The sequence below is a fragment of the Microcaecilia unicolor genome, chromosome 1 (genome assembly GCF_901765095.1).
Source record: "Microcaecilia unicolor chromosome 1, aMicUni1.1, whole genome shotgun sequence".
Lineage (NCBI taxonomy): Eukaryota > Metazoa > Chordata > Amphibia > Gymnophiona > Siphonopidae > Microcaecilia > Microcaecilia unicolor.
Window position 1 is genome coordinate 180874740 of NC_044031.1, and position 26912 is coordinate 180901651.

The 26912-nt window shown below is 44.9% G+C and overlaps 1 protein-coding gene across 1 annotated transcript in view; it reads right to left on the reverse strand.

The window, feature by feature from the left end:
• The window catches only part of SEPTIN3 (septin 3), a 70647-nt gene that overhangs the window by 1243 nt on the left and 42492 nt on the right, over window positions 1-26912 (reverse strand). The window contains 4 exon segments of the mRNA XM_030189978.1: window positions 7092-7143; window positions 20215-20314; window positions 21699-21794; window positions 22349-22466. Of these exon segments, the coding sequence (XP_030045838.1) occupies window positions 7092-7143; window positions 20215-20314; window positions 21699-21794; window positions 22349-22466 (366 nt within the window).

Genomic DNA, 26912 nt, shown 5'->3' on the forward strand with positions numbered 1-26912 from the left:
AACCGAGGATGCACATGAATCACTCCTGCATCTTACTGCCTCTACGTTTTTATTCATTTATTTACAAAATGAGGCTTATTTTCTTACAGGATCGCACTAAACTACTTGTTCACTTTGTTTTCCTCATGCAAAGCTGCCCCAGTTAAATGCATTATGGGCACTGCATGTAAGGCAGTGTAGTTTCAAGTGGATAGCGAAGGTGCTAGACTAATACAGGAGGCAGCATTACCAACAGCCTTATTATTGCAACACAAAACCAAGGGCAGTGCAGAAAAATGGACCCAACTTCTCTGTTTCAGCTAAACTCTTGCATCTGGGTTCATATATGGTGGTGGTTGTACATAATGTTCTGTATATTATATTCTTATATATTAATTTGAAATTTAAAATCTATCTTTTAAAGAAATACTTACTTGGTTGATTATGTTTTAATCCTACTTGTTTTACTTAGGAATGACTAGTTTTTATTTTGTAAACCACATAAGACCATTTTTGGAAGCTTGCGGAACATAAGTTTCATTTGTATTGTATTGGACATGTATTATAGTGCTTCTAAAAGAACTATTCTGCCCACTTAAGGGAAAGGGAAATGGACCTTGATATACCGCCTTTCTGCGGTTTTTGCAACTACATTCAAAGCGGTTTACATATATTCAGGTACTTATTTTGTACCAGGGGCCACCAGGATCAAAGTCCACTACATTAACCACTAGGCTACTCCTCCAAGCTGAATGGGCTAGCTGCTGATTATTCAGCTCTGATTACTGCAGCACTATGCGGTCAGTGTTGGGGTGGAGCTTATTAGCTGTCCTAACTTTGGGGCCCTTTTACAAGAGGGCGGTAGGGGTAGTGCCAGTTGGGCATGCGGTGATTCGGCCCTACCTACTCCTTCCACCTGCCAATTCTGGTACTAGAAAATATTTAATATTTTTAAAATTTTCTAGCACCAGGGGCTATTGCCAGAGCCCCTACCGCTTCCTAAATAGGAGACGGTAAGGGCTTCCCCCAGGAAATGGCAACATGGCAACTGTTTAACTTACCACGTGACCATTTCCTTCCTTAAAAGAAAAAAGCCTTTTACCAGCGGTGGTAAAAGGGGGCCTTGGCACACAGTAAACCTATTTGCCGATGCCATCGCAGGACCCCTTTTACCGCCATCTGATAAAAGGACCCCTTTATCTGCCTTCCATCTCTACAACCTCATCCCCCAAGCTAACCTGGCACCAATCTGAATATTGGCCTGTGCACAGTTAACTTCTGGGTGGTCACACTGACATGGATATTTAGTGCCAAGCACAGACATGGCCCAGCACTGAGTATCTGGGCTTAATTTAGCCCGCAGCTGTCAGAGGCTTAAAAAAATGCTAATCACTGTGGGCTGAAGATAGGCCCCTTTATATTTTACATCTTTAAAAATGATCTGCTCCATTCCTGATTTTCTCTGAGTAATAAGAATATGCCAGCACCAAAAAGGGAATTCCCCAAACATAGAAGATTCCTTGAATATAGCTTAAAGGGGTGTTATCAAACCTTTGACTACAGGGTTCTACTGTGTTGATACTGTATCATGTTACTCTTATTTCTAGGACTCAGTTTGCCAGTTTATCACATTGATTGTATTTATGCTCGTGTGATCATTTTACTATTGTTATACTGTTAACAAAATTGTAAATTTTATTTCATGCTGTATCTGCTGTACACTACTTTGGGTGAATCTCTTCATGAAGGCGATTAATAAATCCTGATTATTATATTTATACGTGTGCATATATATAATTATATAAATGAGTTTATATTTACTTTTCTTTGGGTAAATTGTGTACTAAACAGAAGAATATAGGGTCATCCTCCTGTCTCCATGCATATCTCCCTGTCCCTCATCCACCCGACTCTTCCTGTCTCTCACCTATCCACCCCCATCCTGTTAGTGTTAGACTGTCACGGGAATGCTTTGATGTTTCACTTATATCCAACATTTGCTTATTTCCAATCTGACGAAGAAGGGCAACCTTCGAAAGCTAATCAAGAAATGTATTAAGTTATGTCCAATAAAAAAGCTATCATCTTATTTTCTTTTCCATGTTTTATTTTGTTTGATTTCTATTGATTTCCTGGAGAAATTATGAAAGAATTAAGTAAGAGTGTCGGCTGCAAATGTGATTGAAAACGGTTACATGATACTGTATAGATGGTATACATCTATGCGACTTTGTCAACTATATAAAACTGGTTTGTGACATTGTTGGCAAGACTGTGGAGTCCCTGAGAATTCTTTTCACCTCTGGTGGCCATGCTCCAAGGTGTGTACTTACTGGGCATATATCTTAGATACTCTATATTGCATTACTCAGGTGCAAGATCCACAGAAAGCAAAATATTGTTTATTGCACTTTCAACCCATGGGAATTAAACCTGAGGTACACAAACTGGCAACTTGCCTGTTTGCAGCAAGCAAAAGTGTGTTAACTGCAAACTGTAAACGTAGTATAGTTCCTACTGAGAATCACATGTTTAGACTCTTGGATTATGTTTATCACATGTCCCAGATGACAGCAATTCGCCAGGGTTGAATACTGCAATTTCATGAAATATGGGATGTATATAAAACCTGGTGTAGACAGTAGACTTATGTAGGGGATGAGAGAGGCTCCTGGACAAAGGCGGGAACCTCTCATGTAGTGATGTTTGGCAATGTGCATTCTGAGGATGGAAGGGATGGGGTAATACATAATCTTTATTGTTGTTTATGATGGTTGTGTTATTATATGACAAAACCTAATAAAGATTGTTTAAAAAAAAAGAATTGCAGTTCCTGACCTTTTTTTGGTGGAGGACGCAGAATAGTGATGCCTCATCCAAGAAAACTTCAATTTCTAATGCTCCTGTATAGAAAACATGGAGGGGCATTTTTGACGTCTAAGTCTAACTTTGGACGTTTTGCTAAAAACGTCCACAATTCAAGTGAGGAATATAGCCATTTTCAAAACAGAACATCTATCTTTTTTTTTTTTTTTTTTCGAAAATGGCTATTTGCTAGATGTTTTTGTGCTCTGTTCATTTATCTTTTTGTCCATTTTCGGAAAAAAAACCCCAAAAAAACATCCAAGTGAAAAACGCACAAAATCTAGCCATTGGAATATAGGAGGAGTCAGCATTCTTAGTAGACTGGCCACACAGACATCCCAGGAGCAGAATGGGGCACCCTAGTGGACTTCAAATAAATTCTCCCAGGTACACATCTCACCGTTACTACCTTATATTGTCTGCTGATCTCCCCAAAACCTAAGCAAAACCCACAACCCCCAATTATACACCACTACAATAACCCTTATGGGTGAAGGGGGCACCTATATGTGGGTACAGTGGGTTTCTGGTGAGTTTTGGAAGGCTCACAGTTTCCATCACAAGTATAACAGGTAGAGGGAGATATGGGCCTGGGTCCACCTGTCTGCAGTGCAACGCACCCACCACTAGACTATTCCAGGGACCTGCATGTTGTTCTAATGGACCAGAGTATTACATCTGAGGCTGGCATAGAGACTGGTAAGTAATGTTTTTAAGCAGGTTTTTTTTGGGGGTGGGAGGGGGTTAGTGACAACTGGGGAAGTAAGGGGAGGACATCCCTGGTTCCCTCCAGTGGTCATTTAGGGCACCTTTTGTGGCTTATTCATTAATAAAACAGGTCTAGACAAAAACATCCAACTTATAGCACTGGATGTTTGCACATCTGATGGGCTTCATAGAAAAACGTGTAAAAATTGGTTTTGAAAACACCAATTTGGATGTTTTTGTGAGAAAAATATCCAAATGCAGATTTATACCACCTTTTTTGATATTTTTGTCTTTTGAAAATGAGCCCCTTAGTCTCTTGTAGGCAATCTTTATCACCCTTGTATCTCCAGGTGCCATCTTAAAGGAGCCAACGTTGGAAAATTAGAAACAGCTTCTCTCTTCCCTTGAAGACCTGCCACTCCCCATTGTTGGTCTCCTCAGGCCTACCTTATCCCTAGTGGCCTAGGGTAGGCCAGGCAGGAATGATCCTCAATCGCTCCTGCCTATGCTGGCACCAAGTTCAAAATGATCCCTAGCAGGAGTCTTGCCCTTATGTGGCAGTCTGACCCCTAGAGGTAGTACTGCAAGACAACAGCTAGGGATTGCAGGTGCCATTTTGAAGCCACTGAAAGCAGCTGCAGGAGCGACTGAGGACCACTCCTGCGTGGTCTAGCCTAGACCATCAGGTGGTCTTGGGGGGAGGGGAAGGGAAGGAGAGGGGAGCCACTTCTATTCCTGCACCAGCCCCTTTAAGAAAAGTTCCTTTGGAGCATCAGGTCATGTGAGGTTTATCACAAGTTGCATTATTCCTGTACCATGGGAGTCACTAATCTGCAGTACTGCATTACCACAGGTCAATGATCCCCTCAGTAAACTAAGCTGTGGTAAAAGGCCAACTTATACTGCAACATAGTAATGTCCCCCACTTACTGTATTTATAATTTGACACCATTCTAATGATGCATCCTGTTACAATTACCAAAGTATGTTTCAAACATCCTTCAATCCAAAATTACACTTATAATACCAAACTACAGTAGAGTCTCAGCTAACCAACCTTTGATATCCGACATTCTTAATTGACAGTGGGTCAATCGGGCTCCGCGTTCTCCCTCCCTCTCTCTCTTTCTCAAATGTCAAGGCATCCCAGAAACTCCCCCAAAGTGCTTCATACCCCTACCCACCCACACAGAAGCAGCCTCCCCCCTCCTGGATCTCCCCTCAAGTGCTCCTTGCTCACTTGACCAAGGTAGGCCCCCCTTTGTATCTAACCTTTGAAGTCTTGGTGGTCTAGAGGTGAGGTCGGATTAGAAGCGATCCCCAGCTCAGTTTGCAAAATGTCTGCTGTGAACTCTAATGGCAGTCTCATGAGTTCATGGCAGCCATTTTAGAAGGCGAGCCAAGATGGGCAAAAGTGACTGGGGATTGCACCTGCTCCAACCTCACCGCTGGACCAGTAGGGCTTCTAAACTAGACCTAGGAGGGCCTACTGTTGAGAAAGAATGAGTGAAAGTACTATTTTTAGTTTTGGCCAAAACCAAAACTGCCACTGAAACTGCCTAAAAGCTTTCAACCAAAACTGCAGCCGAAACACATCACCTGAGTTTGGTTAAAGCCAAAACTGAAAACTCAAGTTTGACTGTGTGACTGTGAACCAGTGCGGGCAGCTGGTGATTGTCAAAGCTTGCAGTCTAAATCTCTCTGCTAAACTCACAGTATCCAAGCCAGAATATAATTTACCTTCAAGCATATGGATCACAGTTAATAAAAACTAAAACTAAAAGCCACACTACTTTTACAGTGGCTAACTTTGCACCATACTCAGAGTGACAGCTGATGTCATAACTCCACAGAGAGTTAAATGTAAGCACATATATGGAAGGATGCCTCCTAGCAGCAGTACTGCAAAACTACTGTAGGGGTCATGGTGGTCATTTTGGATCTTTGTCGAGGTCTGGGTGGTAGCAAAGGAAGGCTGCTCTTGCCCGGGACCGCTGAACTATTCAAAAAGACCCATGAGTAGGTCCCAGGGTGGATAGGAGTAGAGGTAGGATGCGACTGGTGGGGGGGGGGGGGGGGGGGGGGGGGGAGGGTTTGCAGCTTCAGGAGGTGTTGGGAGTGGTGATTGCACATCAGAGGGTCATGGGAAATGGGGTTGGACATTGGGGGGGGGGAGGGGTACACCACTGCCTCTCCACTGAGAGCAGCCACACTACTGAACTGCTGATAATGCGGCTGTGTTTAGCGCCTCCTTTTCAGCTATTGACAGTGGTGACAGTTAGTGTACAGTACCAACTTGTGTGCCAGCTGTCACAACCAACTACTCCTCTGATTCACCCAAGTCATGCCTTTTTCCTGCTAGGTAGCTCGTGTTTTTGTACAATACTACTGGTTTTAACACATGGTAGACATTAGTGCAGGTCCATGCTAACGCCTACCGCATGGTAAAACCTGTATTAGCTGCTTAACACAGTTTAGAAAAAAAGGCTCCTTTATGTTATAATAATAAGATTATTGGTAATACTGCCTCATGTATTGGTTTGGCACTTTCGCTCTTGGACTGATACTGGGTTGGCTGCAGGTGCTTCTTCTTTTTGTATACCCCTTAAAGGGATGACACCAAGAATTCCAGTTACCTCTGACAGTTCTAGCAGCATAACCAAAATACAGATTCATAGTTCACAATTGTCTTCTTTACAAAAAGTGAATAGTACTGCTATACCTTTTGCCTAATATAAGGTAAGCAATTACCCCTAGCAGGGGGAAAAGGAGTGATCTTACTTCACCTCTGTTATAAGGGTAAGAGTAGGCCAGTCCCATCCTGACAGAATTTTAGAGTCGAGTTGATGCACAAAATGAGAATGTGTAGTTTTGCCAGTTGGCTCAGGATTTCCCCAACAATTCGCTTCAGATCTGGATTTACCCCATTGCAGTCATGGTCTTGTCATGTTTTTCTTAGGAAATGGAAAGGAAATCAGAAATACAAGTCCCTGCATGCACCAGGGTAATGCCAGGATGGGATCAATCTGCTGGGCACATCAGGAAGCAGCTGTTAAACTTCTTGAGAAGGGGATTGTTTTTGTCCTGTGTTTCCTTCCATCAAAGCTCCAATTCTCCATCTCTATGACTCCATAGACTCACACCCCCATCCTATCCCTTCAATGGGAATGCAGGGAGATCCAGGGCAGAATTGGAGGCCTACAGAGTGATGGAAGCAGGAACTCTACTGTCCCCAAACTTTTATTGGCCTGGTAGGTCTGTGTGTGAATCCAGGCCTGAGGAGGGAGGTGGCTGTAGGACAGAGAAGCCAGGTTTCTTTTATAACCCCTCCCTTCCCCTTCCCCCCATCAGAAGCATTGAGGAACTTGGCTCAGTTTTATATGGCCTACATGATCTCCTGTGATTTCAGGATTAGCAGGCAGAGGAGAAGGAAGGGGGCACTGCATGGGCACCTCCTTAGGTCTAGGAAACATGTGATTATTTTCAAGAGACCTGTGTCTATGTTAAGGGACCTGGCATAGAGTGTGACTGGCACTCACCTGATGACAAAGTCTCGCAGAAGAGCAAACTCACAGTGTGCCAAGTTTTCAACTGTGAAGAGAGGAGAAAAGTAAGTGAGTAAGCGCCCTATGCCAGTCTCTAACGGTATGTCAGTGGCAAGGGGCAGATTTCTCATCAGAATCAGTGCTGCAGATAGGCAGGGCTGATCACACCCCAGCTTTTCAAAAGAGGCCGAGCCAGTCCTGTCCAACCCAGACCAACAGAAGATGTGCATGCCTTGTGCTCCTGTGCTTGTGACTTCCTTGTGGTTTTTTTGTTGTTGTTTTATGTTAGTTAAATTTGAAGGAAATTTTAATTTATGTTTAATAATATCAACACTTTTACCTCATCTTTTGGGGTAATTTCCCTTTCTCTCTCATGTTCTCTCACTCACCTTTCTGTTTCTTATTCTTCTTTTCATCTATATGATCATATTTTAGTTTATAGATACATACCTTTCTTTTACTTTTTGTTGATAATTGTTGGGTGAAAGTTTCCCTCTCTAAATGCTGAAGATGAGAGTTTATTTTCAGTTCTCTCTTGCTCCCTCTTTCTTTTGGGTTTAATTCTCACTTCTTTTTCTTGGGACTCTCTTAAGCTCTGGGTGGGTGTTTTACCACCTATCCCTGCAGTCCTGGGAGCTGATTCTTGTGAATACTGCTCTCCGACAGTGACAGGAAGTATTAATTTTTGGGATGATGTTTGGCTTAGTTTTTACTGTTTTAGTTATCAGTGGTGGTGAGATGATACATCTCCTGGGAGAAGGGACAAACTCCCAAGGGGATGCCTGATGGCTAAACTTCAAAAGCTGGCTGCCACTCTTCAGCCTTCCTTCTCTATGACCTCACCCCCCATCCACAACTGCTTCTGTTACTTTGGTAGGTAGAAGACCATCACAACAACTGCCCATGCCTTGACAAGACCCAAGCCCAGCAAGTTTACATGCTCTGCTGATGACACTGCTAAGGAAAATCAATAAATGAACAATCAGGTAGTGGAATCTGTTGTGGTCAAGGCTTCTAGCATAGCTGGGTTTCAAGAGGTTTTGGATAAATTCCTACAGGAGAGGTCCATAAGCAATTATTAGTCAAGTAGACTTCGGAATGCTTTACCACTCATGGCTTGAAGGAACTGCATGTAATGGGTCTACCACTGCTTCCTATTAACCTGGACTGGCTACTGTCAGACACAGGATGCCGGCCTTGATGGGCCTTTGGTTTGACCCAACATGGTGTTTTATATCCCTATGTTCTTAAATCTCTTCACAAGTGGTGGTAGTACCACCAGATCCACAGAAACCCACCAAGTCACCAGAATTACTGGACAGCCTGATTTAGCCAAGTTGTGAATCAGTTATTCTTGCTACCTAGAAGTTACTTGTTTATAACTAAATTGAAAGCCGTTACTTCTCTCCATAACTATCTCTGGCATCTGGAAGATTTAGTTGGACCTATAGATTACTTTTCAGCTAAGAATATAGTACTGCAGTTATTTGAGGGGGGCTTTCTGTCTTCAGTTGTTCAACTCAGAAGCGTAGCAGGGGAGGGGCACAAGGGAAGCAGCTGCTCCCCAAAAGGATTTTGAATGAAATGACGCTTATGCAGATTGGCCCTTCAGACTCACACCAGTGCCTATTTTACAAAAGATCTGCACCTCTCGACATCAAAACCTGGCTGCAATTCTGGTGGTAAGGTCACAATACAGAGTGACATCATTGCCTAGCTGGCTGCTAGTCCTGTGTGTATCCAGCATATCTCTTCCTGGAAATTCTCTAGGAGTACAGATTGAAATGTAGAATTGAAGGGTGAGAAAGAATTAAAATATAATGAAATAGAGAAAGAGAAAGATCAAAGTCTGACACAACGTAGGGGAGGTATTAAAGAATATAGGAGGAGAGAGATGAAATATAAATAAGCTGTGAGGGCCTTGGATAGAGCAGTGGTCATGTCACTGTACAGAGTGACATCACTACCTAGCTGGCTGCTAGTCCTGTGTGTATCCAGCACATCTCTTTCTGGAAATTCTCTAGGAGTAATTGACTGAGACATAGAATTGAAGGGTAAAAGGAGAGAGAGAAATAAAACTAAAATAAAATGGAAAGGTAAAGATCAATGTCTTACACAAACATAGTGGAGGTATGAAAGAAGATAAGAAGAGAGAGATGAGAGAAACTAGCTTGGTATACCAGGGAGAAAGCAGTGAGCAGAGCAGTGGTAAAGTCACAATACAGAGTGACATCACTGCCTAGCTGGCTGCTAGTCCTGTGTGTGCCCTGCACATCCTTTACTAGAAATTCACTAAGAGTACAGATTGAGACAGAGAACTGAAGAGCAAAAGGAGGAAGAGGTAATATTTCACTGAGAGGCAGACAGAGAAGGGGGGAGAGACAAAAATAAAACTAAAATGAAATGGAAATGGAAAGATAATATCATAAACGTAGGGGAGGTATGAAAGAAGATAAGAGGAGAGAGATGAAAGAGAAGCTGTCTTAGTATACCAGGAATACAGCAGTGAAGAGAGCAGTGGTAAAGTCACAATACAGAGTGACATCACTGCCTAGCTGGCTGCTAGTCCTGTGTATGCCCTGTACATTCTTTCCTAGAAACTGAGATGTACAACTGAAGGGTGTAAGGAGCAAGAGGATAGGGTTATATTCCACTGTAAAAGAGAGAGAGAGAGAGAGAGAGAGAGAGAGAGAGAGAGAGAGAGAGAGAGAATTAAAATATAATGAAATAGAAAAAGAAGGAGAAAGATCACAAACATAGAGGAGGTATTAAAGAAGATAAGAGGAGAGCGATATGAGAAACTGACTTTGAGGGCTTGGGACAGAGCAGTGAGCAGAGCAATGGTGAGGTCACAATACAGAGTGACATCACTGCCTAGCTGGCTGCTAGTCCTGTGTGTGCCGTGCACATCCTTTACTAGAAATTCACTAAGAGTACAGATTGAGACAGAGAACTGAAGAGCAAAAGGAGGAAGAGGTAATATTTCACTGAGAGGCAGACAGAGAAGGGGGGAGAGACAAAAATAAAACTAAAATGAAATGGAAATAGAAAGATAATATCATAAACGTAGGGGAGGTATGAAAGAAGATAAGAGGAGGAGAGAGATGAAAGAGAAGCTGTCTTAGTATACCAGGAATACAGCAGTGAAGAGAGCAGTGGTAAAGTCACAATACAGAGTGACATCACTGCCTAGCTGGCTGCTAGTCCTGTGTATGCCCTGTACATTCTTTCCTAGAAACTGAGATGTACAACTGAAGGGTGTAAGGAGCAAGAGGATAGGGTTATATTCCACTGTAAAAGAGAGAGAGAGAGAGAGAGAGAGAGAGAGAGAGAGAGAGAGAGAATTAAATATAATGAAATAGAAAAAGAAGGAGAAAGATCACAAACATAGAGGAGGTATTAAAGAAGATAAGAGGAGAGCGATATGAGAAACTGACTTTGAGGGCTTGGGACAGAGCAGTGAGCAGAGCAATGGTGAGGTCACAATACAGAGTGACATCACTGCCTAGCTGGCTGCTAGTCCTGTGTGTGTGTCCAGCACTTCTCTTCCTTCAACACTTCCTTCCTGCTATTAACCCATCCCCATTCCTCCTAAGTGCACCCCGTCTTCGTTGCCTTCGTCGCCCGTCCTCCCCCCTCCCTCCTCCGCTCTCTCTTGCTCCTCCTCCTACTATCCGTCGGAGACATTAACCCTAATCCAGGTCCCCCTCATCTGTCCCCATCCTATCCACACGGACGATCCCGGGACGTCTCCAATCTCGTCTCTATTCCCCTCCTCCCCCCTTCTTCCCTCCCCTTCTGCTGCGCCTTGTGGAATGCCCACTCAGTCTGCAACAAACTGCCCTTCACCCACGATCTCTTCATCTCCCACTCCCTTCAACTGCTCGCCCTAACCGAAACCTGGATCTCCCCGGACAACTCTGCCTCAGTCGCAGCCCTTTGCCATGGTGGTTACCTCTTCTCACACACTCCCCGCCCAGTTGGCCGCGGTGGAGGCGTTGGGTTACTACTCTCGCCCTCCTGTAGTTTCCAACCCCTCCTCCTACCACAGTCTCACTGTTTCTCATCCTTTGAAGCCCACTCCATCCGGCTATTCAACCCGTTACCACTCAGAGTGGCAGTCATCTACCGCCCCCCTGATAAATCCTTCTCTTCCTTCCTTACCGACTTCGATGCCTGGCTCTCTGTCTTTCTTGAACCCTCATCTCCATCCCTCATTTTCGGAGACTTCAATATACATGTTGATGACCCATCCGACCCTCACGCTTCTAAGTTCCTCACCCTAACTTCCTCCTTCAACCTCCAGCTGTGCTCTACCACCCCTACTCACCGTGACGGCCATTGTCTTGACCTCGTCCTTTCCTCATCCGGCTCACCCTCCAATTTCCAAGCTTCAGTTCTTCCTCTCTCCGATCACCACCTGATCATATTCACACTTCTTCACCCCCCCTCTGCCCCGCCCATAGGCGTAGTTTGACTGTTTCATTTGGGGGGGCAAAGGATGGGGCGGAGCATATTAGCATATTCATTTGCATATATACATATGCAAATGAATATGCTAATAGGGAGGAAGGAAGGGAAAAAGAGCTGGCTTTTTTTTGGAATAACCATAATGAATATGTATGAGATATCAAGCCGGCTCTTTCTCCCTTCCTTCTTTCCTCCTTACCCAGCACCTCCTCTTCCTCTCCTGTAGTATTTCCCCACCCCCTTTCCCATACCATGCCAGTGTTGACCTTAGAAATGCATAGGCTATATGTAGATCCTTCAAGAGGTAGTGTGTCATGATTTAGGCTCTACACCCTTTCTGATGTTTTGGTGCCACCTCAGTAAGGCCAACACACAATCTCTCCACTGCAAAATGCTATACACAAACTTGTGCAAAAACACACTCATATTCTTACTAAACCATAACAGCACTAATTCCAAGGACAGACTCAGCATGCAGCAATACCAGAAAAATTTAAACTTACATGCAAAATATCACAGATGCACATTTCCAAAAGCTGACATATTCCAATTAATAAATTCTGAATAAAATACTATTCGCTTTGGTCCCAAGTGTCTTCTGTTTTATGCAGTGCCTTCTTTATGCAGTAGCCCTGTCCCTACCCTTCCTGGAGTTTCAGTATCTGCCCTCAATGTGTCCCTCACCCCAATCTTCATCCTGTTATTCCTGGTTTTTTTTTTGCTAATTCTCCCCTCTTCCAGCACCCTCTCTTTCTATTTCTTCCCTTCTATACAGCACCCTCTCTCCCTATTTTCACTCCTCTGACCAGTATATTCTTTTTTTCTCACCCTCTTCTGTCCAGCATATCTTCCTTCCCTTACTTCAATCCAGCATCCCTCCATGTCCCCTTCCATGTCAGCTTCTCCATTATATCATTATTTCTCCTATGTCCAGCATATCCCCTCTTTGTCCCCATCCCCGTACAATGTCTAGCACCCCCCCATCATTTTCTTACGCCCCATTTCCAGCATCTCCCCTGTCCTCTTACCCACCCTATGTCCTGCATCTTCCAATATCCCTTTTTCCCTCCCAGCATTGTCCCTGTATGCCCTTATCCCCTCTCTGTCCAGCATTGTCCCTTTGTGTCCCTGTCTCTATGCTCCCTCAATGACCAGAATCTCGCTTCTCTGTCTCCCTGACACTCTCTTTTCTCTTCCCTTCCTCCTACCATCCATTCTCCCTTCTTCCCTCCTACCAGCTAATCCACATCTAACAATCCCTTCCCCCCCCCAATCCATCACCTCTTCCTCTCTGTTCATCATCCCCCCCCCCAAAAAAAAAAATATCCAGCACAGCAGACCTGCACCTCTCTCCCTCCATCCTGTAGATCCTCCTCCTGCCACCATTCACCCCTACCCACATGGTTCCATCACCTCGCTCCTCCCAAAGGTGCAGCTGAACAGTACCTCCATTTTTCTCCTTTTCTCACCTCCCCCCCAATCCCGGTTCCAGCGTCTCTCCCTTTTCCTTCCTCCTCACTCACTTGCATTGATCGCTGCCGGTAGCGGCACTGCAGCCAGCCAGCAATAACAGCAGTCTGCTTCGGACTTCCCTGCTACATGTCCCGCCTCCTCTGGTACAACTTCCTGTTCCGCATAGGCGGGACGTGTGGCAGGGAAGGCTGAGGCTCCGAGGCAGACTGTTGTAATCGCTGCAGCGCCGCTACCAACAGCCCCTGGTACCGAAGTTGAAGCGGAGAACTGGTGGCCAGCAGTAGTAAAGGCAGCAAGCAGCAGACAGGCTCGACTCCGCTTCCCTGCCCTCTCTGCTTCCCGCCCGAAAGGAAATGACATCAGAGGAAGGCGGGATGCAGAGAGGGCAGAGAAGCGGAGTCGAGCCTGTCTGCTGCTTGCTGCCTTTACTACTGCTGGCCGCCCGTTCGCCGCTGCAAGTCGTCGTCGTTTGGGGGGGCAATGCCCCCCCTCGCCCCCCCCAGTCTACGCCCATGGCCCCGCCCAACCTTAACCACCACCTCCAGGAATCTCCTGGCCATTGACCCCCTCACCTTATCCGCTAGTATCTCTAATCTCCTCCCATCCATCATGTCCTCCGAGACTGTTGACAAAGCGGTCTCCGCTTACAATGCCGCTCTCTCCTCTGCTCTGGACACCCTCGCACCATCCACCTCCTGTCCCACAAAGCCTACTAATCCCCAGCCCTGGCTGACCCCTTGCATCCGTTACCTTCGCTCCTGCGCACGATCTGCCGAACGCTTCTGGAGGAAATCTCGTACTCATTCAGACTTCCTTCACTATAAATTCATGCTATCCTCCTTCCACTCTCCCTATTCCTTGCAAAACAGGACTATTACACCCAATTGACTAATTCTCTCAGCTCCAACCCTCGTCGTCTCTTCACCACCCTTAACTCTCTCCTCAAGGTGCCCCCCGCTCCCACTCCCCCCTCACTCTCTCCTCAATCACTGGCTGATTACTTCCACAACAAAGTGCAAAAGATCAACCTTGAATTCACTACCAAGCCATCACCCCCACCCTCCCTCTTCACCCATTAACCCTCTCCCTCAACCAACCAACCCAGGCCTCCTTCTCCTCCTTTCCTGAGATCACCGAGGATGAAACCTCCCGCCTTCTTTCCTCCTCAAAATGCACCACCTGTTCCTCTGATCCCATCCCCACCAACCTACTTAACACCATCGCCCATACTGTCAACCCCTCCATCTGTCGCATCCTTAACCTCTCTCTCTCCACTGCAACTGTCCCTGACACCTTCAAGCACGCCGTAGTCACACCTCTCCTCAAAAAACCATCACTTGACCCTACCTGCCCCTCCAACTATCGCCCCATCTCTCTCCTACGCTTCCTTTCCAAAATACTTGAGCGTGCCGTTCACAGCCGCTGTCTTGATTTTCTCTCCTCTCATGCCATCCTCGACCCACTCCAGTCCGGTTTCCGCCCTCTCCGCTCGACAGAAACAGCTCTCTCTAAAGTCTGCAATGACCTGCTCCTGGCCAAATCCAGAGGCCACTACTCCATCCTCATCCTCCTCGATCTTTCTGCCGCTTTTGACACTGTCAATCACGATTTACTTCTCGCCACACTGGCCTCAATTGGGTTCCAGGGCTCTGTCCTCTCCTGGTTCTCCTCCTATCTCTCCTACCGCACATTCAGGGTGCACTCTCATGGATCTTCCTCCACTCCCATCCCGCTATCTGTTGGAGTTCCCCAGGGATCTGTTCTTGGACCCCTTCTCTTCTCTATCTACACCTCTTCCCTAGGCTCACTGATCTCATCTCATGGCTTCCAGTATCATCTTTACGCTGATGACACCCAGCTCTATCTCTCCACACCAGACATCACCGCAGAGACCCAGGCCAAGGTATCGGCCTGCCTATCCGACATTGCTGCCTGGATGTCCAACCGCCACCTGAAGCTGAACATGTCCAAGACCGAGCTCCTCGTCTTTCCACCTAAGCCCACTTCTCCTCTTCCCCCACTCTCTATCTCAGTTGATGGCACCCTCATCCTCCCCGTCTCATCTGCCCGCAACCTCGGGGTCATCTTCGACTCCTCCCTCTCCTTCTCTGCGCATATCCAGCAGACTGCCAAAACCTGTCACTTCTTCCTTTTCAACATCAACAAAATTCACCCTTTCCTCTCTGAGCACACCACCCATACTCTCGTCCACGCTCTCATCACCTCTCGTCTCGACTACTGCAACTTGCTCCTCACTGGCCTCCCACTCAGCCATCTATCCCCCCTTCAATCCATTCAGAACTCATATTCCGCCAGAGCCAATATACTCATATCACCCCTCTCCTCAAGTCGCTTCACTGGCTTCCGATCAGATACCGCATCCAATTCAAGCTTCTCCTCCTTACTTACAAATGCACTCACTCTGCTGCCCCACCCTACCTCTCTACCCTCATCTCCCCCTACGTTCCTGCCCGTAACCTCCGCTCACATGACAAATCCCTCCTCACAGTACCCTTCTCCACCATTGCCAACTCCAGGCTCCGCTCATTTTGCCTTGCCTCACCCTATGCCTGGAACAGTCTTCCTGAATCCCTTAGCCAAGCCCCCTCCCTACCCATCTTCAAATCCTTGCTTAAAGCTCACCTCTTCAATGCTGCATTCGGAACCTAACCTTTCGAACATATAGGTTGCCCCAATCTGTCTGACCTATCTGATTAACTGTACATTTGTCTTTTTAGATTATAAGCTCTTCGAGCAGGGACTGTCCTTCCATGTTAAATTGTACAGCGCTGCGTAACCCTAGTAGCGCTTTAGAAATGTTAAGTAGTAGTAGTAGTAGTAGTAGTACTGTAAGTTCACTAGGTGTTATGAATTGAGACACAGAAGTGAAGAATGAAAGGAGTGAGAGGACAGAGTTCTATTTCACTGTAAGATTTAGAGAGAGCGAGAATCAAAACTAAAATGAAATGGAAAGGGAAAGATCAATGTCTAACACAAACATAGGGAAGGTATGAAAGAACATAAGAAGATAAAAGATAAAAGAGAAGCTGGCATGGTATACCAGGGATAGAGCAGTGGAAAGTCACAATACAGAGTGACATCACTGTCTCGCTGGCTGTTAGTCCTGTGTGTGCACAGTACACCTCTTCCTGTAAAATTCACTAGGAGTATGGATTGAAACGCAGAATTGAAGAAAAGAAAGGGATGTATGAAAGAAGATAGGAGGAGAGAGATGACATATCAACTGGCTTTGAGGGCCTAAGATAGAGAAGTGAGCAGAGCAGTGGTGAGAAGAGGCATAGCTAGGAGGGTACAAAGGGAGTAGCAGTTCCCAAACGGATTTTGAATGAAATGACACCTACTGTATGTGTATCAATGCTTGCACCTGTACCTATTTTACAAAAGGTCTGCTCCCCCTAATATTAAAACTTGGCTACACTTCTGGTTCAACTGTAATATTTTTTGCATTTACTGACATTTGTACTAACTACCAGCACAAGAGAGCAGCAGTTCCCCAGCAGATTACATTTGGCATATTTTCAAAGCACTTAGACTTACAAAGTTCCATAGGAACCTATGGAACTTTGTAAGTCTAAGTGCTTTGAAAATGAGCCTCTGTATACAGTGACCCTGTGAGAGATGGTTCCATACACAGTGTAGCAAGGATAGCACAGGCTGGTTATCATATGTGTGCACATACACATTTTAGAACTGTAAAGTACAGGGCAACTTAACATCCTTAAACAATTTTGGAGAAAGTAATGTGGTTGCCATGTTAGTCCACTTGAGTGCACAGAAATAAATATTTAATTACAAAAAAACCATCCAAAGCTATCAGATGATACTGGCCTTTAGTTTTTTATTGAGTTACCAAACTCGTCTGGAATATGCTTTATCTATATTAGCTGTACCTATTGGCTAGAGCAGCAGTCTGAGAAGCAGGAGAGCTGGGGATCAAATCCCACTACCACTCCTTGAGATCTTGGACATGTCACTTAACCCTCCATTGTCTCAGCTACAGGCTTTGATTGTAGTCCTCCAGGGACAGGAAACTACCTACTGTAGCGAAATGTAATTTGTATTGATCCACTACTGAGAAAGGATAAACCCAAATCCAAAATCCAGTACCAGACTTATTGTGAAGTAATATAAAACCTTATAAAAGTCACTCATATAATAGAGCTAACTTCCAGGAGTCACACAACAAGGGCCCACCCAGGAAAAGGCAGCACCGTAAACATTGCAGTAAGTAGCAGAACATCAATACACCTATTGGGAAACTAAACAAGCTGGATTAGTATGGATCAATCCTGCACAGACATTCAGTGCTAACAGAATACCTGGATTTTTTTCACACATGAACAAAGAGAGACTCTCACCAAGTATAGAATAACCACAAACAAAGAATAAAAATGTACAGACAAAAATGTAACTGAAACCCCAGGAAGCTGGACTCTGCTTACAGTGTAACGTCAGAGACATAGAAACCATAATACATGTCTCCAAGAAACAGAAACCATGATGCATGTCCCCCTGTATTGTGCAAAATATAAAGATGGCATAGGTAAATTTCAAAAACTGGCACATTCCACTCACTAAATTAATAAAAATAAAACATAAATGGAAAACATGGTGATACCTTTATATTAGACTAATTTATTTCATATTTTGATTAGTTTGCGGAGGCCAAAAACTCTTTCCTCAGATCAGAATATACCCTCACCTGAGGAAAAATATTTTGGTTTCTGAAAGCTGTTAAAAATATATATGTAGTATAATGAAAAGGTATCACCTTATTTTCCTTTGTTTTTTTTTTTTTTTTTTTTATTTATCAACCTACAAAGTGGACTAATATGGCTACCACAGTACTTCACCTGTAATTAAAAATAAATTTCTTTTCTTACCTTAGTGGACTGGCCATTTAATGTTTCTAATTGTGTAGGTCCCAGTTACTGCTTTCATGTCTTCTCTTAACTCTTTTTCCAGATTCTCCTATCCATTTGTCCTGTTTCTTTCTCCTCATGTTTTCCTCACCTTTCCCACTACATCCATCTCTGATATTGATATTTTCCTTTCAGCTTTCTTCCATATTTCTGCCTCTCTGTTCATTGAAATCTCATTCATTCTTATTTTCCAGTCTTCAGGCTCCCTTTTTTTTAATTCGGTCTACCTACAGCTTCCCATCTTTTTCCCTCATGCAGGTCCTCCCATTCTGCTTTTTCTTATTCTCCAGTCTTTCACTAACTCTTCCTTCTCTCGCCTCTGCCATCCAGCATCTCCCTATCTCTCTCTCTTTCACTCTCCCTTTGCTATCCAGCATCTCCTTTCTGTCTTTCTCTCCCCTCTGCCATGTGGCATTTCCTCCCTGTATTTCTCTATCCATCCAGCCACACAACATCTCCTTTCTGTCTCTATTCCCCCAGGCATACAGAATCTCCTGTCTGTCTGTCTGTCTCTCTCATCGGCCATGTAGGATCTCCTCTCTGTCTCTGTCTCCTTGCCATACAGCATCACTTTTCTCACACTCTCTCTCTGTGCCCCGGCCATCCAGCATCTCCTCTCTACCTGTGTCTCACCCCCCAAATCCGATTTTGCTCCTTTTGTCATGCACTCCCCCACCATCCAGCATTGCACCATCTCTTTCTCCCCCCCCCCAACATCTAATATTACCCCATCTCTCTCTTCCCCCATCCAGCATTACCCCATCTCTTTCTTTCTCTCTCTTCTCCTTCACTATTCATCAGTGCTCCTTTCTATATTCTCCCACCATTCCCTGTCTCTCTTCTTCTCCCCCTCCACCATCCAGCATCACACCACCTCTCTCTCTTCCACCATCCAGCATCACCTCATCTCTCTCTTTCCTCTCCCTTCCACCTTCCTTCCTTCTCAGTCATTTACTTGTCGGCACCTCTGTTGGGCTCACTGCTTTCCTGAGTCTGTTGTGCAGTGACAAACAACTAATAGAAACCAGGAATGGGGTCATTGCCTTGTGTGTGCTGCTGGCTCTCCTGGCCTTATTCTCCCTCTGATGTAACTTCTTTTTTTCAGAGGGGCAGGACCAGCAGACCCATCAGCAGCAAACAGAGGACAATGGCCCCATGCCTGATTTCTATTTGTTGTTTTCTGCTGCCACCGCTGCAGACCCATGGGCTGATGCTCAAAACCAAACACGGGCACTAAAGGCAATTAGCACTAGACTAGCGCCCACATTAGTGAGTGCAGAATGCTCAGAGGTTCTAGCACGAGAGACAATGTGTGTGTAAAGATTAGTGCAAATAGCATGCAAATGTAGTCAAATGGATGTTAATGAGGCCATTCCCTATTCCCTCCCAATGCTCAGAGAACAGTGCAGAAAACAAAGCTGCCTTACCATTGAAAAAATAACACTAACTCGGACTAGGCGTTAGGGTGTTTGAAGAGAGAAATTCTCATGATTCTTTCTTTAAAATCTACCAGTTTATATTTAATTTGGAAGCAGAAGGAAGCCTGTGCAAGCCCTTAAATGCTGGTAGTGAGAGATGAATGTGTGCAAGTCAGAGCAAACCCAAAAGTGAAAGCACACATTGGCGCCTATTTCCTGCATTTAAATATAAGCCTTCCAAGTAAAAAAAATTGAAACACATATTTAAAGGCACAGAAAACAGATGCCAATGAGGCTTATTTTCAAAGCACTTAGCCTCCCAAAGTTCCATAGAAATCTATGGCACTTAGCCTCCCAAAGTGCTTTGAAAATATGCCTCAATGTGTGCTTCACTTTCGGGTTTGCCTGATGCATGTACAGAGGAGCTGAGCTTGCCACGAAACTCTTCTGCACATTCGCCAAGCATGTTCTCCCCTTGCTTTCGCTTTTACAGAGCACATACAATTTGAATACCATTTCCTTTGAGCATTGGCAAGCTAGGTTTCTGCACTGTTCTAGCAGTATGGTTTTTGCACTGTTGGCTTACCGTGGGAGTTCTGAGCATCGGCTTACCAGAGAGGCAGTGCACCCAGCAGTGGGCAGCATGGAGGGGAAGATCACAGGTGGGACTGATAAGGCTTACCTTCCACAAGTCTCATATAGGAAGTGCTTGTGGATGTGGCATAGTAAGAGAGTTCACCTGTAGGAAAAAGCTGTTTTCTTGATGCTTGTAGTTTTTCAAAAACAACTATTGTGTAATTTGAACCTCTTTACCTTCAATGATGCCCCAGGGGGTTTTCCTACCCAAGACTCGCTTTCCGTTAACTTGAAATTCCTTGTCACTGCCCACAACAGCAAATGGCATACTTTCCTGCTGGAGAAAAGTAGGAGAGACATAATAGACTAGTTCTACATATCTTCACCACTGTTTTGTAGGATCAGCCCTGGAAGGCTGATGCCTCCAGCAGTGCAGTGTCTCATCTAGTACTGCCTCCAGCGTCGACAGTGGAAGGATGGTGTCTTTATACCTGCTTCAGTGCTACTGGATGAACTAAACTGAAATGCTTCTGGAGAATTCTTGAAAGAACCCTACACTGGAGCCTTGTGTTGTGGACCTCCAGAAGAAGAGACTCACCCTAGCAAGAGTGAAGAGGGGGATCTCTGGGTTTGTGATAGAACAGCATTGTTTTTAAACCTGTAAATTGTATTGAATATTTCTTGATGTGTATTTCTCTAATTTGGCCAGCAGATAGTGCATGTTTATGTTTAAAACTGTTACAGAGGAATGACTGTTCCTTCTTTTTAGTTAGCCTGTAGTAATGTAACCAGCTATTTTTGAAATTTGTTGTTCTGGGCTCTGATTGGCCCAGGAGCTCATTTCATTTGGATTGTACTGGCTTTTGCTTCAGTTTCAGTTCGGGAGAAGAGAGAGAGAGAAACTCTTTGCTGAAGCCCTGTAAAACAGTTATATTTGACAACTGGTGAGCAGCTATATGTTCTGATCTGCCCAGGTACTTTCTAGAAAGTAAACAAACATTTAGTTAGTGTTATAATTGATCCATGTTTCAGTTACCTGTTATTGTTTGCTGATTGCACTTTTTATGTTACACTGTAAAATTTTTAAGACAAACAATTTTCAGTTTATTGCCTGTTTGTCTGGACTGATAAAGAATCCTTTTGGTTTGTGTGTTGGGTGTGTAAGTGCTTTCTGGGAACTGTGGTACCACTGGGAGTGTGGCTCCAGTAACCTACAAATCACTGGGGATAATTTGAGAGCGGGAGACTTGCCCAGAGGCAGTTGGGACCCAGTCAGTGGGTGCTAGTGTAGAGCACAAGCGGCAGGTGAAGGCGGACCCGAGCTGTGCTGGGGATAGACCCTCTATGTGGTCACGGGGTAACTAGGCGTTTCGTGACATCCTTAAAGAACAAGGCCCTTAGTACAAGACAATTCTGCTTGTTGTATGTGTGCATCATTTCAAAAGTCGACCTCTTGTGTACACCTTGGATAAGTTATGAATTTTTAAAAAGAAATCCTATGATAGGTGTGACTACTTTGAGAAGACTAAATGATCCAGTTGATGAGATCATGAATCATATTGACCAAGTCTAGTGTGTATGTTTGTAAGTGATGTCATTTTTAACACTGCTTCCAGCATGGTTGACTTTTCATCAGCAAATCTCATGGATGTAATGTCACACCTCTGAAATTAGAACTGAAGTAGAACCATTTTTAAAAAAGCTGAAACATAAGAATTTACCCTGATCTTGTCATTCTCTGTTTTATCCTCCAGGTCCTCATCAAACTCTTTTTGTGGGTAAAACTCAATCCCGTTGACCTCCAGTTCCTTGCGGACCTATTTAGTAAGAGTAAACAAAAGCATCAGTGATTCTGTGCAGCCTTCATCTGATAGTGTTTCCAGCAGTGCTATGCCTCACCAGTACTATCTACAGCAGGGGTGTCCAACCTTGGCCCTCGCCAAGTCGGGTTTTCGGGATTTCCACTATGAATATGCATGAGATCTATTTGCATACAATGGAGGGAGTGCATGCAGATAGATCTCATGCATATTCAGTGGAAAAATCCTGAAAACCTGACTGGGCGAGGACCGAGGCTGGACACCCCTGATCTAGACTTTCAACATGCCTCATCTAACATCAGCTCTTGCAGTGCTCAAGGAAATGCTTCCCATGGAGATGCACTTGCAGTGAGGTCCTTTCATTTATTTAAAATCATTTTTTTTAGCCTGCCTAAACTGAGTTACAAAAAGACACGCATAATAATAGAATAAACAAAACATAACTCAACAGAATAAAATAATATAAGTCATCTGCCTGAACAATTTCCACTACCAGAAAGCAAAAATATCTAAACATATTCAGTATTTTATTTCTTTAAAATAATATTCACCCTCTGTTTGAACTCTGTCTTCTCCTCCAGGGTCATGGTGTCAGCCTTTGCGATAACAGGGATGATGTTCACTACTTTGCTAAGATGCCTCATGAACTCCAGATCCAGAGGGCGTAGGCTGCATCCAAAGAGACAGACTGACATTAGAGGACATCCTGCAAACCCTTATCCTTTCTCCCTCTCTTCTCCACACAGCAGGTTAGATCCCTGAAAGTCTTCTTTCAGGACAATCCTCTGCTCTTCTTCTATCACCTTATCCTTTCTTAAATACCAGAATACATCTTACAGCAAGAACCTCAGCCATTTATAAGCAGAGGGCCATCCCATAGCTCACTGGTCTTCACTTCATCCTCAAAGGCCACTGACAGGTTAGGTTTTCAGGATATCCCTAATGAATACACAACGGCTGCAAATCTCTCTCATCCATATTCATTAGGGATCCTGATAACCTGATCCACTGGTGCCCCTTGAGGACTGAGAATGAATATCACTAACATGCTGCCTCCTTTCTGTAATCTTCTCTTCCACATGACTTCATGCACTCTGTCCCAACCTGGCCTCTTCTGCCCCTGCTTGTCTTTCTTTCCAGTAACAAAACACTTCATATTCGTAACAACCTGCAGAATCAAAGAGGTTCTCTAACAATTGTGTAAATATATAGGAAAAAGCAAGGGAAGCAAAGGGGAAATACACAGCAACAGAATCTGTATTTCCAGGGTTTACAGGAAAATACACACAACTTTACAGCATCAGTGGAGCGACAGTGAGTTATGCATAAGGGTTGTTCAATAACTAAGCACCTGGAGGGTGTCTAGTAGAAGCCTGTTTTACCAAGGGATGTAGACAATACCTTCCTTTACAGAATACGAGTGTAATAGGTAAAACACATGTGTAAAAGTTGAGCACTTAATAGAGCTGGAGTAAGAATTAGTGTCTAAATGATGCAGATATGCACATAACTTATAATATGTTTTTCTATTTAAATTTTATGTGTGTAAATAATGTAAGTTGCACCCACGTGTGCGCCCCTTGCAAATATGCGCTTTATAAGTGAAGTGGGTATTTACAGAGCAGCACAGGCAGAATTGTGGCAGTTTGATCACAACACCTTCCACTCTCTTATTCTTTCTTTGCTTATCCCTAGATTGGATTATTATAATATCGTGTACCTTGGCTGTTCCCCATCCTATATAATAAAAAGCACCTCCAACGTTCTGAAGCTAACTCTGTGGCACTGTAGGGTTCGTAAGTCTGTAGTTCAGCGTTTCATTGGCTCTCACTGTCCCCACCCTCACCAATCAGACAGAACGGAACTTGGAGGAGGGAAGTGGAGTGGATTGAATCTCTAACAAACAATCATATACAGGGAGGTACGAACATCAGTGGAGGCAAGTGCACAGAACAGAAGGGAAGACAAACATTTAATCACTTTGTCACTCACTCACTCACACATATCACACAAACACACACACACACACTCAATCAATCAATCACTCTGTGTATCTCTCTCTTACACTGTCTGTAAAACACACTGTCACTCTCAGTTTCTCACATGGGCAACTGTATGTTGCATTCTCACGAGTAAGGAGCTCTTCTGATGTGACTGTTAAACTGATTGAAGGGCCTGAACAAGGAAACCTTTTACCACATTGTAACACAGTTTACACAAAAAATATTGTATCTAAAGAAATCTTACACATGTAAACAACAATTATATTCAGAATACAACCGTGGAAACATTAATGGCAGGAACTCATTACATTGCTAGCGCCCGTTTCATTGCGTTAAGAAACGGGCCTTTTTTACTAGTTTTCAAATAAAAAAGCTGCAAACACTCCAGAAGACTGCTATGAGACTTCTATGTCATGCCTGCTGCTCTGACCACGTTTCTCCTCTTCTTCAGAGTCATCACTGGCTTCCAGTGGAACAACGCATCCTATATAATAATTCTCACCTCCAACGTTCTAATCTTGCTGCCTGTGTCCGTGGCTCCTTCGGAGTTGCTGAGCTAGGCTCCGTAGTCAGGCTGACGTCACCGTTGCAACTTCAGAACCCGCAAGAAAAGAAAAAAACATTCCATGCCTCACAGCTGATCCATGTCCAGCGACCCTCCCCTCTCCCCTGCCCCCCTGCAGCCAACCATGTCCAGCGACCCCCCCTCTCCCCCTGCCCCTCCTGCAGCCAGCCATGTCCAACGACCCTGCTCTCTCACCTGCCTCCCCTCCAGCCACCCAGGTTGTGTAGCGAATTCTTCGGAGCAGGCAGGAAAGATCCCTGGTCCTGCCTGCCCACTGCTGGCGCTGACCCCCCCCCCCCCCCCCCCCCGCTGCCGGATCGCTATTCAAAATGGCTGCCGACACTTACAAGGGCGGCCTCCAAGACTACAGCAGAAGTCTCGCGAGTCCGCCATTGGAAGTCTCAGCAGCCATTTTGAACAGCGATCCGGCAGCAGGGGAGGGTCAGCGCCAGCCCAGCAGCAGGCAGGCAGGACTGGGGATCTTTCCTGCCTGCCCCGAAGAATTCGCTACACAACCTGGGTGGCTAGAGGGGAGGCAGGTGAGAGAGCAGGGTCGTTGGACATGGGTGGCTGCAGGGGGAGAGGAGGGTCGCTGGACATGGGTGGCTGCAGGGAGGGCAGGTGGAGAGGAGGGTTGCTGGATATGGGTGGCTGGAGGGGGGCAGGGGAGAGGGAAGGGGTGAGGGGGGTCCTGAAACCAGAGAGGTGGGGGTGGAAGGGGGTCCTCAGACCCTAAAGGGGGGCACATACTCACTCACTCTCTGTATCTCACATACACTCTCTCTGACACACTCTCTGTCTATCACACTCTATCTCTCTGTCACACACACACAGTCTCACACACACAGACACTGTCTCTCACACACTCTCTCTCTCTCATACAAACACACACACGCTCTGTCACACACACTCTCTCTCAAACATACACTCCGAGGAAAACCTTGCTAGCACCCGTTTCATTTCTGACAGAAATGGGCCTTTTTTACTAGTCATTTGTAAAACACTACTCCTCACTTTTAAGGCATTTCAGGTAGGTTTAGCTGAATACTTATCTTCTTTAACAATCCCCTATTCCCCATATCGTATTCTTCACAGTGCTTTTTTTGTAGAAAAAAAGGTGCCGGTACTCATTGTGGGCGGGGTCACCACATATGGCTCCACCCCTATGATAGCCACACCTACATTAACCACACCCCCTATACCAGCCATGGCACATATAAAGAGACATCATTGAAAATATTACAGTACTATAGGAGAAAAAAATAACGTGATTTGCTAAGTAGTAGTAGTAGTATACCCAGTGCAAAATAAGACAGCCAATGTAAATTCTCAAATTGGACATATTACAAACACTAAAATGAAAATAAAATGATTTTTTTCGACCTTTGTTGTCTGGTGACTGTTTTTCTTTCCATATTGGTCCCAGTCTGTGATTCTCCTTTCCTTTTTTTTTTGCTTAACTCTTCTGTGCCATTTGTCATTTTTTGTCTCCTTTTTCTTTGCTTTCTTCAATATTTTTCAGGCTCTCTCTCTGTCCAGATTTAATTCATTCTTACTATCCATTCTTTAATTTCCTTCATCTACCTGTGGCTTTTCATCTTTTCCTCACCCTTGTTCTCCCCATGCCCCTTCCTCTTATTCTCCAGTCTTTCTCTATTCCCCTTTTCCATCCAGCAGCTCTGCTTTCTCTCCCCATCCTTCCAGTGTCTCCTCTATTTCTTTCTGCATTCTTCCATCCAGCGTATTCCCTCTTTCTCTCCCTATCCTTCCATTTTCCCTCTCTCTCTCCCCATCCTTCCATCTGTTTTTCCCTCTCTCTCTCCCCATCCTTCCATCTGTTTTCCCCCCTCTCTCTCCCCATCCTTCCATCTGTTTTCCCTCTCTCTTTCCCCATCCTTCCATCTGTTTTTTCCCTCTCTCCCCAATCCTTCCATCTGTGTTTTCCCCTCTCTCCCCAATCCTTCCATCTGTTTTTCTCCTCTCTCCCCAATCCTTCCATCTGTTTTTCCCTCTCTCTCCCCATCCTTCCATCTGTTTTTCCCCTCTCTCCCCAATCCTTCCATCTGTTTTTCCCTCTCTCTCCCCATCCTTCCATCTGTTTTTCCCTCTCTCTCCCCAATCCTTCCCTGTTGTTTTCCCTCTTTTTCTCTCTCCCCAATCCTTCCCTCTGTTGTTTTCCCTCTTTCTCTCTCTCCCCAATCCTTCTCTCTGTTGTTTTTCCTCTCTCTCTCCCCAATCCTTCCCTCTGTTTGTTTCCCTCTCCCTGCCAAGTTTCCCGCGAACGGCGCGAAGTTGCGACGCACGCGGCACCAGCCCCTATTTCCGGCCGCTGCTGCTTCTCCTGTTGAGCAGCAGCGGCCGCTACACAAAGAAAAAGAAGATTTAAAAAAAAAAATTTGAAACCTGGCTGAAACGCGGCACCCCAGCACTGTAGACAGCCATTAGGCATTGGCTGTTGCCCCGCAGCCGCTCCTCCTCTTGCCTCTACGTCACTGCCCCTGGAGGAAGACCCCGGAGGAGCGCAGTGACGTAGAGGCAAGAGGAGGA